The sequence below is a fragment of the Lagenorhynchus albirostris genome, chromosome 17 (genome assembly GCF_949774975.1).
Source record: "Lagenorhynchus albirostris chromosome 17, mLagAlb1.1, whole genome shotgun sequence".
Classification (NCBI taxonomy): domain Eukaryota; kingdom Metazoa; phylum Chordata; class Mammalia; order Artiodactyla; family Delphinidae; genus Lagenorhynchus; species Lagenorhynchus albirostris.
In genome coordinates, this window is record NC_083111.1 from 1,700,463 (window position 1) to 1,717,422 (window position 16,960).

Here is a 16,960-nt window from a genome sequence, read left to right on the forward strand (position 1 = left end):
ATTCAATAGCAGAGGCAGAAATAGGAGGCAGGCTATAATCTTTATGACCAATTTATTTTGTAAGAGGTTGTATGTAAGCAAATAAACTGTTCAAATACTTCACTTATATTTATGAAAGGGTTTCCAACAAATCAACCTGAAAAGTGGAAACAATGTAAAACTTGATACGTATTAGTGTATAAGCCCAGGTTTATATAAGGTTAGTCCTTTAGAATTATTCCATGTGGAGACTGTGTAGCACGTGTGGTTACATAGACTGCAGATTTCCTCTAAGGGCATTAACTCTAGTCAGCTAAAACTATCCAGCTGCCACGATGCATTTAAAGCAGAGAGTGCAAATGTGTTCAAGACGTGCTTTAATTTGCGGTGCATGAAGCAATGGTTATGATAATCAGGGAGCAGAGAGAAATGTATGTCACTAACTCAAATTAGTTCTCATCTTCCATGGGTAGTTGAGCTTCTCTCTGCATATTTAAAATGTCTTCCTCACTCTTGAATATCAAAATTAAAGTTAAGAAAGTCACGTGAAGTTGCAGTGTTCTTTTTGTGCTGTGCATATTTTTACTTGTCACAAATTCAAAAAAACATTAGTTCAAAGAGACGGACAATCGTTGTCCCCTCTCAGGCTTTTCATGTATTTTTAAGAGCAAACAAAAAAGAATATTTGAACACTTCCCTGTAATCATTTGAAAGTGCTGGTCAAGGCTATCGGAACAAGTTTCTCTGAAAACATGAATAACGTGGATGCAGAAGGCCGTAGGTGTGAAAGTCTCTGCCACGTGTCCGGTTCTGAAATCCAGACCAGTCTTATGGGACAGGAGAGTGACACAGGCCTCCTGATGAAGCTGTGGGCCAGAGAAATGCCGCTTGGGGTCTTTGCAGAAATGAAATCATGTGTAATATCCACAAACTCCTACTTACAAAATTCAGAAGAGACAAAAAAGCAATTTAGTTGGAGAAAAATATATAAATGTACACTATTTACATAGCATTTTGAATACTGAACTCACAATTTTTCTATTGCTTCAGAAATGGCTGGGATTTAAAGATAGTTTGTGCATTTTCTAAAGTGCACAGCAGAGTGCACTTTATTGTGTTGCACCACAGAGGCATTTGGCTACTTTCCGTTCATTTTGGGATTTTTATCCATTCCTCTCCATTAAGCTTGTATTGAAACATGCAAGAACTTGAAACAGGAAGGTAAAAGTAAATAATGAAAGCTGTAGGAAGCTGCTTTAAACTCAACAGCACTTTTGTAGACCATTTAGGACGGCATCACCGAATGTTCTCTAATGACAACAGAAACTCAGTAGAAGACCATAGAGATATTTAGGGTGGCCGTGGCGTTTTAAGGAGAGTCTAGTTGTTATTGAAATGTGAACATCCACATAAATTTCAAGCATGAGTATTTAGACGTGGAGAAGAACTACGAACCTCTCGTCCGAAACCGACTTAGAGAAGATGAGGAACAACTGGCTTAACAGCTGACAAAGCGCTTCAGCTCATGACAGCAAAAGATTGTACATGGTGCTCGGTATCTGTGCGTGCGGTTTCTGTGCGATCTTTCCACTGTACATCAGGAATGCATTGAAAAATGTCAAGAGGAGTTGATGGTGGCCAAAATAATGGATAAACATCGATGTATAAGTTTGTGGCACGCTGGAGAAAGAATCCCGCTCACAGGTCTTAGATATGCATCTCAAAGATTCTCCAAATGTACCTGAATCTCAAGATGCCTTGTAGTCATTCAAAGTTGTGTGTTGTCTGGGTTCCTCTGTAGTGTTCCATTTAAAAACAGATTTTTTAAAAAGGGAAGTAAGCAAATATGAATTTGAAGCTGCATTTATGTTGTTGAAAGAAGAGATTTTGAACACGTAACTGTTTCAAGTCGCAAGCAGACAAATGAGACGATGGTCTGATCTAATTTGTTCTGACACCTCCGCAGGCAGAACGCTTTTCAAGTCATCGCCGTGGACGGGGTCTGCAGCGGGATCATCCAGTGCCTCTCTGCTGAGGACTGTGGCGAGTGGCTGCACGCCGTAGCGGCCAATATTTCCAGCCTCACGAAGCACAACGTAAGTAGTGATTCAGGGAGCTCCTGGCTGGTTCCTCGGCCTCGGTGAATTTCTGCAGTACATGCATAACCTTGCATCAGCTGCGAATGGACCACTGCACACCCATCATAAACGCTACTGTGCAGTGTTTAAAGAAAATCACTCTGTCCTCAGAGTTTTAGTCCAATGTATCAGCTCAACAGTATTGACACCTAAGTTTCCATTCACAGACATTGTGACATCTACATTAGTTAAATAACTGAAAATAGATATTTAGCATGTGAGCACTAAAATATCTATTATCTGTATCTATATATATCATCCATCTATCTATGTCTGTATATCTATCTATATATGCATCTATCTAGATATCTTTACATCGCTTCTCCCTCTGGTTCTTCTGGAGATCCCCCAAATTTAGAGTATTAACTTGAAGCAAGTACTGTTTGTTACAACCCATGAATCTTAACCTTCACAAATCTATTCAAGTACGGGAGCTGGTTTAGGCTTTAGCTGGGACCCAGCCCCCTAACCCATGGCTCCTGCCACCTCTCCTTCCACGGGGTAAGGGAGTAGGATAAGTAAAGTGGGCGGGCTTCTGCGCAAGCACGGCTCTAAGGCGAGTCTCTCTGAAGCGTCATCTTCCATTGTTTAGTTTGGTGCCACCTTGGATAATGGTAAAATAAAATCAAAATAGTTTTGTCAGAATATTTTTAACCTTTATATTCAACGATCTAGAAAAAAGTTTTCAGACAGCAAATATAATTGCGTTGTTTTTTTGCCTTGGGTTTTGTGGGGGTTTTTGTCAGTCTGAAACCTCTTGTCCTTTTCGGCGATTCCAAATGATGACACCACCCGATCAGCAGACACAGTCCTGGGTGGGCACTCTTGCCCCACCCAGATGTGCCCCGGAGATATCAGCCTGGATTGTCCGGGAGGGTCCAGTGTAATCACTAGAGTCTTCAGGAGTGGAAGAGGTAGGAAAATGAGAGGAGTAGGGAGACGGCAGCATGGGGAGGGGGAAGGCTGACACTGCTGGCTCTGAGGATGGGGAGGGACCAGGACCCCAAGAGGGCAGGAGGCCAGGAGAAGCTGCCCACGACGAGGGGACACTGCCGCCCCGGGCAGAGACCATCCTGCCCTCCCCCTGGTCTCATCCCAGAGAGGCCCACTGAGGCTACTGACCGACAGAACTGCAGGATCACGGATTAGTGTTTCTTTTAAAGCACTGTTTGTGGTAATTTATGATTTCAGTAATAGAAAATGAATATAGCACCTATTTATCTTCAAAATAAATCCATTGAATTTTCTTCACTTAATCTAAATCTCATGGTTTAATCTGAAAATCATACTTTTTCACATTTAACTTTTTTGGAATAACCATGAAATGCACTTGCATATAAGAGAAAACAACCTAATATTTGTATTATTAGGTTGTCCATGTGCAAAGCAGCCTACAATATTACTTGAATCCCTAGACCCTTTCAAAATAACTCATTTGTAATAATATCACAAGAAAAGTCATCATAATTGCTGAGCTGAAGCCACCTGAACAGGGACTGTCTTTGGAGTGGGAAGAGTCTGTGTGTCTCAGTGCCTCGGTGGGCGGGGCAGGCCTGGGAGCCTTCAAATACCACAGAAAGGGGGAGGGATAAAGGGCAAGAATCAAGTGAAGGAAGATGGAAGTATAGCTCCGAACATGCTCCTGTTTGATCAAAGGGAACTGAAGCTGGTGCTTTTGCAGAGGTATGGCTGCCATGGGGAAAGCATGGCTGCAGTGTCAGGGACTCGGTGTGGAGGCTTGGTCTCTACTCACCAGCTCTGGGACTGGGCTTCGTGGTCCCCTTCGTCAGCGGGCGCTGTTAGCTCCAGCCACCGTGAGGGTTAAATGAAAAAGTGCTTTAGACATCCTGGCCCTTAAATGATGCTGAAACATTTGCGCGTTTTCTTCTCTCCAGCCGCACTCTACATTAAATGATTTAATCCATAAACCACCAAATGGCCGCATCGATTTGCTTATTGTATGTGAGGTGGCACACGTTTGCTTTGTCCAGTTGTCGTTTGAGATTCTCCATCTTCTGAAAGATGGCTGTTTGGATAACAATGCTGATAAAAAGGGACAAGACGAGTTAAATGTCTAGTAGTGACTAGACCATTAAGCAGCTATATTTCTGGCAGCCACAGATCTACCCCTCAGTTCCCTCATCTTTAAAAGAGACAGAGGGAAGACGATAGAAGACAAAGCTCTCTTTCAGCCAGCATTTCATGAATCTAACCTTTCCAGCCACTGTTTACCGCTCCAGCACTAAAATCAATCCTGAATGATAAGCAGAGAGAATCTCATGCAACATTTCTACTAAGGTTACCTACTAACATAAAGGGATCTCTTCTAGTCTAAATTCTTCCATATATATCCTATGCATGCATTTCCTTTATTGGAATGGAGTATGCTGCTTGAAATGTATCACTTTGTGTATGTGTGCGCACACGCAGACAGATATAAATATATATGTATATGTAATATGCCTCTATTCTTTTTTAAAAGATTTATTTATTGCTTATTTATTTATTTTATTTATTTTTGGCTGTGTGGGGTCTTAGTTGCGGCATGCAGGATACTTGTGGTGGCGCGCGGGATCTTCATTGTGCTGCGCGGGCATCTCTCTAGTTGTGGCATGCGGGTTTTCTCTCTCTAGTTGTGGCGCACAGGCTCCAGGGTGCGTGGGCTCTGTAGTTTGTGGCACGCGGGCTCTAGTTGAGGCGAATGAGCTCAGTAATTGTGGCGCATGCACGCGGGCTTAGTTGCCCTAAGGCACTTGGGATCTTAGTTCCCCGACCAGGGATCGAACCCATGTCCCCTGCATTGCAAGCTGATTCTTTACCACTGGACCACCAGGGAAGTCCCAATGCTTCTATTCTTAGTGGTTCAGTGAAAATTACTGTGATCTTAAATAAGAATGATTGCATATATGAGATTTTCAAAATACATAATTCATATTTTATTATGTGAAAGAGAATAGACTCTTTTCCCCAAATGTTTGTATCAATTGAGAATGCTTTCAGTGACAAACTAGAGAAACCCTAAATACTGATGAGTAAAGAGTTGGGTTTTTCCCCAAATGAAAAGCATTGTGGATGGTGGCATCCGCTGGAAGCCACCATCCACCCAGAACCCATCCTCTGCCTGCACACATAAGGGCTGCAACAGTTCCAAACATCACTTCAGTGTTCAGAACAGGAAAGAAAGGGAAGAAGGATAAGTAGCGCCAGCTACATCTCTCCTCTTTCATCAAGATAAGAGAAAATTTCCCAGAAACCCTTTAGTGGACTAATCATGCTCACTTCTCCTCCTGAACTCAGCCCCATGACGATTCTGAGGGGTGGCTGGCTGGAGAGTGGGGGGGCTAGTCTCTGCCTTTTCTAGTGTTTGCAGTGGGAGAACCAAGAAAAGAAGATTGTGAATGGCTTCTGAGTCAGATAACCAACAATATCTACTACACTGCTTAATACTAAAAACATATTAATTCTAAAAATAATGCATGAACAACCAACACCCCTATGCTTTTTGTGGATTGATCACAGTCCTTCAGGATTCACACACACACACACACACACACACACACACACACACACACACACATTTCATCAGTCATTTGAGTTCCTGCAGGATGTATTCCAGCCATCTTCCTATATTTTACCCATTTACCTGCAGGAGCAAAACCCATTACTTGGGAATCATATTTAATCCATAGAGTTCTGCTATTTTAGATGGCAAACACTTGCAAGTTGAGAAAAGGGAATTTTTTCCCATAATACTGTTGGTTGTGGAAAGCTAAAGAAGAAGCTTCTATCGTGTCTACCACATTAAAAAGACTCGACAAAGCTTGTAGGTGAATTGAAAGTCATGACAAAATAAAGCCTAGCAGAAAGGAGCTTTACCGAAAAGGAGCTGGAGTCTGTGATCAGAGGTTGCAGCGTGCGGTTCTGACAGGCATGGGTGCCACTTAAGGAGACGTTTTCTTCCTTTTTATAGCTGCTGAGTCCTCAGATGCACTTTAGTTAGTGTGTTGCTTTCTGCATTGCTTCTCCTCACACACCAAAGTGCAAACTTCACACATGCAGATGCCACCCAGAAATGGGTTACAGAGGGTGGCGTCAGACAACGGCAGAGTCAGTAGATCAAGTCAGAAGAAAGGCCGGGCAAGCTGGGCATTCTGTTGCGTGCATATGTGAACTAGCCAGCCTACTCTGTCTCTTAGAAAACTACTCACCAACAGTTAAAGTTCTTGTAGAATTCTTGATACTGGAGAACATTAGCTGATGTTTACTTGCTCAATCCAGAACGTCTGCCTTGATGTCAACTGTAAAGCACGGTCGTAAGAAAACAGGCAGCTTTACTGACAGCTTCCCTGCCAGCTCTGGTCCGGTTGGGCTCTACCCGCCTGGCCCCGCCCCCGCCTCCCCTTTGGAGCATTCCCAGCCCCTAATGTTCCAGGGGCCTCAAAGCCACAGGCGCCGCACAGGGGCCCTTGCCCGACAGACCCACCCCTCCGCCACCCGTGCCCAGGCCTGGACTTCAGTGTGGCCTTGGTCGTAATCATAGTGACAAGAGCTGACCGTCCTGGGCCCACAGCTGCTCCCAGGCCGACGGAAGCTCCACGGGAACGTAGGGTAACTCCTCCCCCGGGCATACCTTGTCCAGTGCAAGTCAGGTGGCAGAAGGAAGCAAGCTAACAGAGGACTCGCCCTTGCTCACTGGATGAACCATCTGGAAACGCAGTGACTGCACGAGGCTCTGAAGGCGGGTCACACTTGGTGAACAACCGACAGCATTTGATGAGAAGCCCTGGGCAGCTCGGGCACACGGACCGCTCGCCAGCCGATGCCTGCTTTCTGCTGCCGGCCTCCCTTCCCTTCACCTGTGACTCTGGCCTCCTGAGGACTGTACATCCTCTTCGCGCTCCGTTTCTCGGGAGGTGAGACCAAGGGCACCGAGCGGTCCACGTTCCGCCCAGGAGCGGACGTCATGTGGAAGAGAAGGGCACTAAGTACGCAGGTGAAAGGCCCCAGGATGTCACGCAAGAAATCACTAGGAGTTTGCAGTGGCTCCATGGAACGTTTCTTAGAACTGCTGTCTTCGGAAACTGAGCTTAAGAGCCAGACCCGAGGGAGCAGAAGCAGCTGCAGACCTCTCCCAAGGACCCAGGCCGGATTCTTACTGTGAACACTGCACGTTCCCCTCCCTAGGAAGCCTGACTAATAATTTGGCGATGATGGACCTGTTCTCTCCACCTGTGACCAACACCGGCGGATAAAACACATCCCATCACTGCCTGCAACCCAGGGTCCCCGCTGCCTGCACACCCCGCCTCCGGCCAGGGTCCCCGCTGCCTGCACACCCCACGTCCAGCCAGGGTCCCCGCTGCCTGCACACCCCACGTCCAGCCAGGGTCCCCGCTGCCTGCACACCCCGCCTCCGGCCAGGGTCCCCGCTGCCTGCACACCCCACGTCCAGCCAGGGTCCCCGCTGCCTGCACACCCCGCCTCCGGCCAGGGTCCCCGCTGCTCACATGTGCGCAGGCATTGTGCGACCTGCTCTAACACTCATGCCAAAGACATGCTTGTTTTGCCAACTCTACCAGAGGGTTCCTGAGGACAGGGATCTGGTACCCTTGGCATATTCCCTTCACGTCTGACATACAGTCATTTCTGGAGTTCAGTGAATTCATGGAAGAATAAGAGCTCTGAGCAAAGAACTAGACATTTATAAATGGCTGCAACTTACTTTTAGCTTTTAGGCTTCTAATTCACAGTAAGATTGTGTGTGTGTGTGTGTGTGTGTGTGTGTGTGTGTGTGTGTATTATATATACTATGTATGATATATACCATATACATGCTAATCGTAAGGATGGCGACAGGTAAAATTGAAAGGTTCTTGTACTAGAAAAAATAAGAAAGTTCACTTGGGTATAACACTGGGTGGTCATCCTGATGGACTCTTAATAGACAGGTTTTTAAAAGCAACAAGGCAGGCAATTACATTGTACCCATGGGCCTGGGGAATAACCAAGGTGGCCAGGGCGTAGAATCCATAGTCTGAGAAAAATGGATGAAAAAATTGAGCTGAAATGTGGGCTCCTGAGGCAGAAATCATCTTTGATTCTCCCCTTTCCTGGTGAAGGCAGTTTTACCAACAGCTGCAGAACGGATATATCGCCGTGATGCACCCACACTAACATCGTGTGTCATCGGAAGGACTTATATCGACGGAATAAAGATCTCTCCGGGTCCTCACACATCTGCTAACTAACATTGGCCACAAATCTCTAAGGAAATTGGGGGACCGTTTCTTGTTTCCATAAGAATTATTTCCTTGGATAAATCTTCAAAATTAATTTTCATGGGAAAATATACCTTGTGAGCAGGGTCCTGCAGCACCCATCCTGAGAGCACATCACCCATCAAAACCGACGTGTACATGAGGTTGAAAAAGTGAAAGTAATAGAATTAGGATACAATTTTTTAAATGTAAGCTTGTCACTTATCATTTTTTGTTTTGTTTTGTTTTGTTTTGTTTGTTTTTGCGGTACGCAGGCCTCTCACTGTTGTGGCCTCTCCTGTTGCGGAGCACAGGCTCTGGACGCGCAGGCTCAGCGGCCATGGCTCACGGGCCCAGCCGCTCCGCGGCATGTGGGATCTTCCCGGACCGGGGCACGAACCCGCGTCCCCTGCATTGGCAGGCGGACTCTCAACCACTGTGCCACCAGGGAAGCCCCTCGTCACTTATCTTTAAACATTTAATTGGAAAATAATCCCTAAAGATGTTTAATGTAGGAAGAGGAAAACATTTTAAAAGAATATTTGAATATCCTATGTATTTTTCTTTTTGTCTAAAGAGAATGTCAAAAGACAACATTACCGCTTTGGTTTCTGGATACAACTGGTGATGCTAAAATTGAATATACAAAATTAAGGAATTAAAAAATAAGAGTGATATTTAAAACAAACGGATGCTTCTATTACTCCAAAATTTATTTTTAATAAATTAAATCAAAATAGATCTTTATTAAAACCAGTTGTGTAATTATTCTCAGTTTAACAGACCTGCAATAACTAGACTTCCTTTAAGGGGTTTCCATCATTAACATTCAATTAAAGGTTTTCAAAGAAAAAGAGGGACACATATTATCATTCCCCCCAGCATTCAAAGTGAATTTTATTCCTTAAAATACAGTTCATAGGGCTTCCCTGGTGGCGCAGTGGTTGAGGGTCCGCCTGCCGATGCAGGGGACACGGGTTCGTGCCCCGGTCTGGGAAGATCCCACATGCCGCGGAGCGGCTGGGCCCGTGAGCCATGGCCGCTGAGCCTGCGCGTCCGGAGCCTGTGCTCAGCAGCGGGAGAGACCACAGCAGTGAGAGGCCCGTGTACCCCCAAAAAATAAATAAATAAAAATACAGTTCATAATATTTAAGCAGATGTTCACTTTTGATGTTGGGTAAATTATAAAGTAGTAGAATTATCATTTTATTTTCAGTTTGAGTGTAAGAAGTATAATCTGAAAAACACTTGTAATGTGAGTTTTCAATGCCTTTATACGTGTCCTTCAAGTTTTTTAAGGGGAGTCGCAAATTTTAAACTTAATTTTAAATTTAAGTTCTAATGAAAATTCTCTAGTGAAAAAGCTACTGGATTTAAATTAACCTTTCAATAATATAAGAATATACTATTGCATATAATAGAGTTTTAAAATATTTGCTTCTTTAAATAAGACTTCATTAATACCAAAGTTTCCCATAAGAAAAAAAAATCACTAATGTAATAGAATAAAGTAGGAAGGCAAAATAAATGGTGGAAATGTTTGATAAAACAACATACATCTTTTTCTTAATATTATTTAACATCTACAAAAGTACGTAGATGGTATGCCAAAAGTACTCTTCTCAGTAATAAATTGTAAGAGCTTGAAAAAGAACTGTCTTTTCTATTCCATTTCATCCAAATGTGAAGATTCTTCTCACGTTGGGTTTTTAATGTGTTCTTTCCCTTAAAAAATTATTCAAACTTCTCTTCCTGCAAGAGTATATCTATATTACTTTATTTTTATATCTACTGGGCATGTTGTTTCCTAGAAAATCAAACACTAAACCCTATTTGCCATTTGACGTAACAGAGTTGGTAAAAATATATCTTAAAATATGTGCTTTCATAATAATTTTAGACTTTAGGTATTTATTAAAGTTCAGAAGAGAATAAAAATGAAAATTTATTACAATAATTATGGTATATTTATTGCTAGTGTTCTTATTAGCGTATATGTTACATGTACATTAAAATGTGTACTTTTGTTGACATATATAAAATAAAATTACCATCCTCTTGTGTAGATGGTATATTATCCTTTGTTGAGTTAACATTTAATCATGGGCATTTTCCTAGCTACATTGAATGGACTAATAGGTATTTTGCTATTTGTTTAAATCATAAATAATGAATGGATTATTATTTGACATACACATCATTTAAAATATATCATTAATGTAATAATGCCCTATGAATTTTCTGGCATATTAATTTGTAAAAGATTGCTTATTATATCTTAATATAGGTGTCTAGGAAAAGAATCAAAGATTCTACACATTCTTTAGTCTCATAAACTAAGATTGATGTCTTAATCCAGCTAAATTAGGCAGGGCTGAACTTTCTGTAAGGCTCTGCTTCTGTTTCTTCTGCCCCAAAGGTGCAGCCCACCCTCCCCGCCCGCCCCAAGCCTGGGGGCTGAGAGCATGTCTATTCCCGAACACATCTACCCCCGGGCTCTGACTTCTCCTGGCTTCTCTCTCAGCACAGATTTACAAAACTCTGGTCTGTGTTCAGAGGTTCTCAGATTAATTTTTTTAGCCTTTTGTCCTGTTCAGATTCAGACTCCAGCAACCGTCTTGAGGTGAAAAGCAGTGTTGCATTTGAAGCCTCACAGATCTCGCGTGTTGCCCCTGTAAACCCAGGAGAAGATACATGCTCTGCTCCTCTGTCTGTCCACATGCTGTCCGTCTGGGCGTCTGTCCCCGAGCCTGCCTAGTGGCCCTGAGCTGTCAGCTCGTCATCTCATCTCCGGAATCTAAGCCATGCTCCGCCTGGTTACAGCGGGAGCTCTCAGAAGTCTTTAAACAAAGTGCTTTCACTAGGTTTATCTTTCCATTTCCGTGGCCCTCAGTAGGATGGTTGAGGTGCCTCAGGCCACCCCATCCCGTCTTAAATACGTGTGCGTTAAGTATGAGTTGCACTGGGAGTTTGTGGGTGATACATCGTTTTCAAGTAATTAACCACCTTTTCCAGCTTTCTTCTCTATTCAAATTTAAAATACAATCTTTATCATTAACTCAGTAATATATATTTTAGATTCAATGTTTAAGTTTCTATCAGAAGTCATTGTCACAATTAGTTTGGCAGGGTAAAACCCTGTTTTAATGATTGTAATTCTGTAATGCATTCAAATAGCCCCCTGAGATTAACCTTAAACACCTTTGGGTGTATTTGACCTTTTATTCTTGATGGGCCCATAAAGGTCTAAAAATAGTTGCACTTAGAATAGCACCACCAAATAATATTTTAATTTGGAAGAAAGTTGACATTCAGCAATGGATCTATAATTTCATATTAGGTTGATTGTTATGAATTTTATTTTTATTAGGTTGATTAAAAAGCATTTTGTTTTATTTCTCTTTTTTTTCACATTTCGGAAGATTGTTGATTTGGATAAATGTATTTCATATTCAGACACCTTGAAATCACTAAGTCATTTTTAATCTAATTGTCTTGGGTATTTATAAAGTAGACTATCTTCCATTAATGCCATGCAAAGCTGTTCTTTCTAATACTTTCACATTCTATTCTTACATATTATCTTGACTATAATTTTTAATGTCACTGTTACACATTAATGATAAGGGTAATTCTCATAGTCTCTTGTTAAATGGATCTTATATGTTTAATTTTTAACCATGGTATTTGTTAATTTGATATAAATGCTGATTCTATATGATGTAAAAAAGCATTATTTGTTCTGTTACTTATTACATTTACTTTACCATTATTTTTATTACTTTGGGATTACATTTTTAGAAAAGATTTTGCATATCTTTGTAAGATTAACTTATTTTTCTTCTTAGCATAGCCATCCCACAGATGTGTTTCTATAAATCATGTCTGGTTCACAAATATGTCTTTGTGTTTAGTTCTCACTGTCTCTGAAAGTTAAAGTAAATGTCAAATTTACATATTGAGATTTGTCATAACAATTAAATTTCCAGAATTGAAGTTCTGATAAAAGTAGAACACTGTGTTATATTTTGGCATAGCAAGGATATGTCAGGTCTTAGTACCAACTGTTCCCTTTAGTCCAAAATATGTATTAATCTAATGATTGCCATTATTTTTGCATTTCTGTTGATTTTACTCACGTGGAAATCATTAGCAAAGTGGATAAATGGGGTTCTTTCAATCAATTACAAAGCTCTGAGATGATACTAAGAAAGAGGACTAAATCAGATGCTAGTTAAGAAGAATCAGGATCTCTGAGCCAGTTGTAGATTTCCGGGTCAGAAAGGCGGGCATCCCAGGGGCCCCAGGCAAGGGTGGCAGCAGAAGGAACAGAGGCCCCCCTCCCCCCTCCCCCCCCCCCCGCTGTGATTCAGGGCGGGGCTTCGGAGGAGGTGGGGCCAGCACAGGACACACCCCACAGGACAGCCGGCTGTGACTGACAGTGCTGGTCGGTCACGTGGGCACAGAGGGGAGATGAGGTGGAAAAGACCTTCTGCAGCCAAGGGTTCTGCAGCAAGGGTAGGGCAAACACAGTTGGACCCACACACAGGGCCCAAGAGAAGGTCACCGGCCACTTCTGCTTGGGTTTTCATGGCAGACCTGGTTCTTGGTTATGCAGTCCTCTGTGCACCTCAGGTAAACATACAAAAAAAGAAAGAAGACTCTTGCCAGGTGAAGAAGTGCGAGGGAGACAGAGGGAGCGAGGGAGGGTGGGAGAGAGGGAGCCAGCAGGTGGGCAGGGGGTGGGGGGTTGGTGAGAGCCAAGCCAGAGCCAGGCTATACCCCGAGTTCTGTACAGAGGGGACCCCGCCCCCCTCACCCTGCGGAGACCACATCCCCGTAAACTCCCTGCGGAGACGTTCCTCCCGGGTGGCCAAGCGTCACCGTGGTCTCTGATGCTCTGACGTGTGTGGTCCCACTGGCGTCTCCAGCTCACAGCTCAGGAAGCTGCGTCTAGTCTTCCAGCGTTGCTAGGATTTTCTCACCAGCCTCGCAGGCAGGAGACATCTCGGAGCCTCTCCTGCAGGTGGAAACACATCCTCTGCCTTCAGCTCTCCCGTCATTTGGAAACCACCCTTGACATGGGGATTCCATGAGCACCGGGGGAAGAGTCCAGAGCTCTCTCCACTGGGACCCCCAGACTGTGTTTTTCTGTGTCCAGTCCCTCAAGACTTGACCTAAGGCGGCAAGTTGCAGGAGCCCAGATCCCTCGCCCCCCGCCCCTGTATTTTTGTATCCACCGAGGAACTAGTCTTCCTCTGAGGTGAGAACTTGCTTTTAAATCATCAGCATTCTTTTCCTTCCCATTATGGTATAAACTCTAGGTATCGAAGCCATTACAATTACTATAGACATTCAAAGCTAGGAATTTAGATTTTTTTTTTTAGAAGTAACTTGCATTCAAGACTAAGCTAGAGGTCAAATACAAGAGTTTGACTCTGTTCTGAGATATTCTGTCTCTTCACTTGTTAAACAAATATTGATTTTGCCCCTACTAAGACCCAGGCCGACGTCTGGGTGCTAGAAGTGATGTATTTAATGAAACAGACAGAAATCTATGACCTTGTGCTCTTGTTTTCTGGGGAATCATAATACAAAAATAAGTTAAAATAAAATAAACAGTATTAGATAATGCTAAGTGATAGAAGGGAAAAATCAGAAAAAGACCATTTTTAGCGGTGCACCGCTTGACATCTGTACCTTGCTACCTCTAAGCAAGGGTTGTAAAGAAACCTCAACTTTCTTTCTTTCTTGCTCACACTGTGGTAACTTAAAAGAATTCATTTGTTTTCTTTTGATCCTTTCACCCATTTTAATGAAGAATTTTGTTCAGGTTACCGTTTTTAATCTCAATTTTAAATTGTTCAACATATTCTCTGGTTGGACTCTATGAACCCAGATTAGCCACATTGTTCCCACCCTAAAAACCTAGAGCTGTATGTTACCAATGTGGTATGTGCGCGTGTGTTTGTGCTATAAATCAGAAAATATCTGTCTAGTTCATTTAGGTACTGTGATTTTCTATTTAGAAGGAGATGTTCCAGTATGATTCAAAAAAAGATAGAAATCGGAGCACTGTGTGTTATTTTCTTGAGCTAATCTGGAGGAGCCCATTGAAGCAAATTTGATGGCAAAGGCTTGATCTTGAAAAGCAGTTTTCATTGAATGCCATTTAAGTAAATACTGTGCCAAGAAGTGTCATTTATTTACCTTCAGTCATACATGTTATGTCCTTCATAGAACTAAAATTACATGTTAGGGGAGCTAAAACATACACAGCCAGATAGTACTCACTCTAAGACAGTGGTCCACATAAAATGCTGGTAGGATTTTATAGCAATCCTTAAAAACTAGTAAAAAGCATAGTTCCACAAAGTATTCAATATGAATTTTTGGACTGGTAGTGAAACATGCTTAGGGGTCTGCTCTTCTCTGCCCATCTCCAGACTATCCTGATTTTAGCTGAAGGCACCGATAGTTCTAGAGATTTCCTGCACTGATTCCTCACCAGAGCGAAAACTACTTGGAAATGATTGTAGCAATGTTAGAAGGATATGATATTTGTGCATGACCCTGCAGAGATCACACACCTATGCTCAAATTTTATGTTCTTTCACATTTTAAGTGACATATATCCTGCCAGTAAGTCTGTTCTCGTACGTGAGCCATTTGTGCCTCCAACTTTGTGCCTCACGTTCATCAAATTTCCTCTTAATTCACGTTTATCAGTAAGACAAAGGGAAATAAAACTAAAAAAGGAAAACCAAAATAATTCAACAAAACATATTCTAAGTGAAAACAGTCTGTGTTTAGTCTGATGTAAGAGTATATCACACAGGGAGCATCATTTAAGCTTCTCTAGAAAACCAATGAAAGATAATAATTGGTTTTAATTAGTAAAAATTCTGTTGAACAAAGATTTTTTGTATTATAAGGTCATTTGTCTAAATCTGATACTCATTTTCATTTGGCTTTTAAAGTTTGCTTACATGACTTAATACAGAGGAAACTCTTTCTCTGAAGACTTATTTTAAATTCTTATGACGTGCCAATAAATTGTCTTAAAGTAAATGTTTATTTTATTTGAGGTCCTGACTAAAACTATTTCGGTACGTGTACATTATCCTTTAGTGTTTGAATATTCCATTTCTTCTGTTCTCTTAAGTGTTAAAACAGATCGAGTATAATATGATTTCAAAGTGAAAAAATAAATTATAAAAAGTTACTCTAGGGCCTTCCCTGGTGGTCCAGTGGTTGAGACTCTGTGCTTCCACTGCAGGGGGCACAGGTTCGATCCCTGGTTGGGGAACTAAGATCCCGCGTGCCGCGCGGCAAAGGTACTCCTTATTCTCAGCAGATTCTCACTTAACATTTTATGGAAACATAGGCTTTTCATTTCTCATAAAGAGAAAATTATTAGATGGAAATCTTTCCAAAATGTTTCTATATGAAATTTGGGATAATTTTGATAGTCAAAATATAAAAAAAGTTCGTAATTCGTGTTAGATATGCAATGATTTTAGTAAGTCAACGTAAGTATCAGTTTACATAAACTCACTAAAAATAGGTTCTCATAAAATTTGGGGGATCTTGTGTTCTCACTTTTATTGTTTATTTATTATTACAGATTAGAAAAATCAACAGAAACTTCCCTGTAAACCAGCAGGTAAGATGGAGAAACACTCGCAAAGCCGAGTCGTAGGTTTCTTTCATTTTATCTATTACGTTAATAGAAGATAATCTGGATTGCATTTACTTTTATGTGGAAATAATTGGTACTGTCATTTGCCATCTTCAGGAAAATACATAATTTATTAGATTTCTTTCATATTATATAATATACCTGGTTTTTCTAATCATACTAATAAGAAAAGCTTTTGAGCTAAGTGAATTAAGTCAAAACTATTTTGACAAAACAATTGTATTTGTCTGAACGCAGCACTGAAGAACTTTGACAGCTATTTACATAAGACGGTTTTACTGTATCTTAAACATTTGGGAGACCTATGTTTAATTGACCTAAAAGTTAAAGGGAATTTTCAAAATTGGCTGATGGTGTTGAAAATGAGGCTAAATTAATGTGTGGAATGAAAATAATGTCCGATTAATCAAGCTAAGAATTTAGTTGACTTATTGGACTAATAATTGATGTTAGAATAAAATAATTGATTATAAAAATAACTGGTTCCACTTATAATTTTATTTTGCTAAACTTAACTTTCATTGCTTCCGTAAACATAATATAAGCATTAATCAGAATAAGAAAAGGAAGCGCAGGTTCAGCTTGTGGACTCAAGAGTCACCCTGTCTGGCATGTGTGACAGTGGCAGGGAACCCATGGCTGGACACAGACGTCTGACACTTGACATCAACCTCAGTTTGCAACCGCTGATCAAAATCTAAACACCTGCGATATTGATTCATAGATGGTACACCCGGCGCAAGTTAATTTCCATGGTACAATTTTAAAAATAATCTTCAGCTTGTCAAAACTAGGTTGCTTTTCTTACCTAAGCCTCAGCTCCCTCATCTGTAGCATTTGTGTAAGTCTAACTATCTCACATGTTTATTTTTGAAAAGTAAATG

At 41.6% G+C, this 16,960-nt stretch overlaps 1 protein-coding gene across 2 annotated transcripts in view; it reads left to right on the plus strand.

The window, feature by feature from the left end:
* SNTG1 (syntrophin gamma 1) overlaps positions 1-16,960 on the plus strand; it is a 202,667-nt gene that overhangs the window by 94,336 nt on the left and 91,371 nt on the right. For both annotated transcript variants that reach the window (XM_060128054.1, XM_060128055.1), the window contains exons 10-11: positions 1,946-2,075; positions 16,002-16,040. In XM_060128054.1, coding sequence (XP_059984037.1) covers positions 1,946-2,075; positions 16,002-16,040 — 169 coding nt within the window. The remainder of the gene's footprint in view (positions 1-1,945; positions 2,076-16,001; positions 16,041-16,960) is intronic.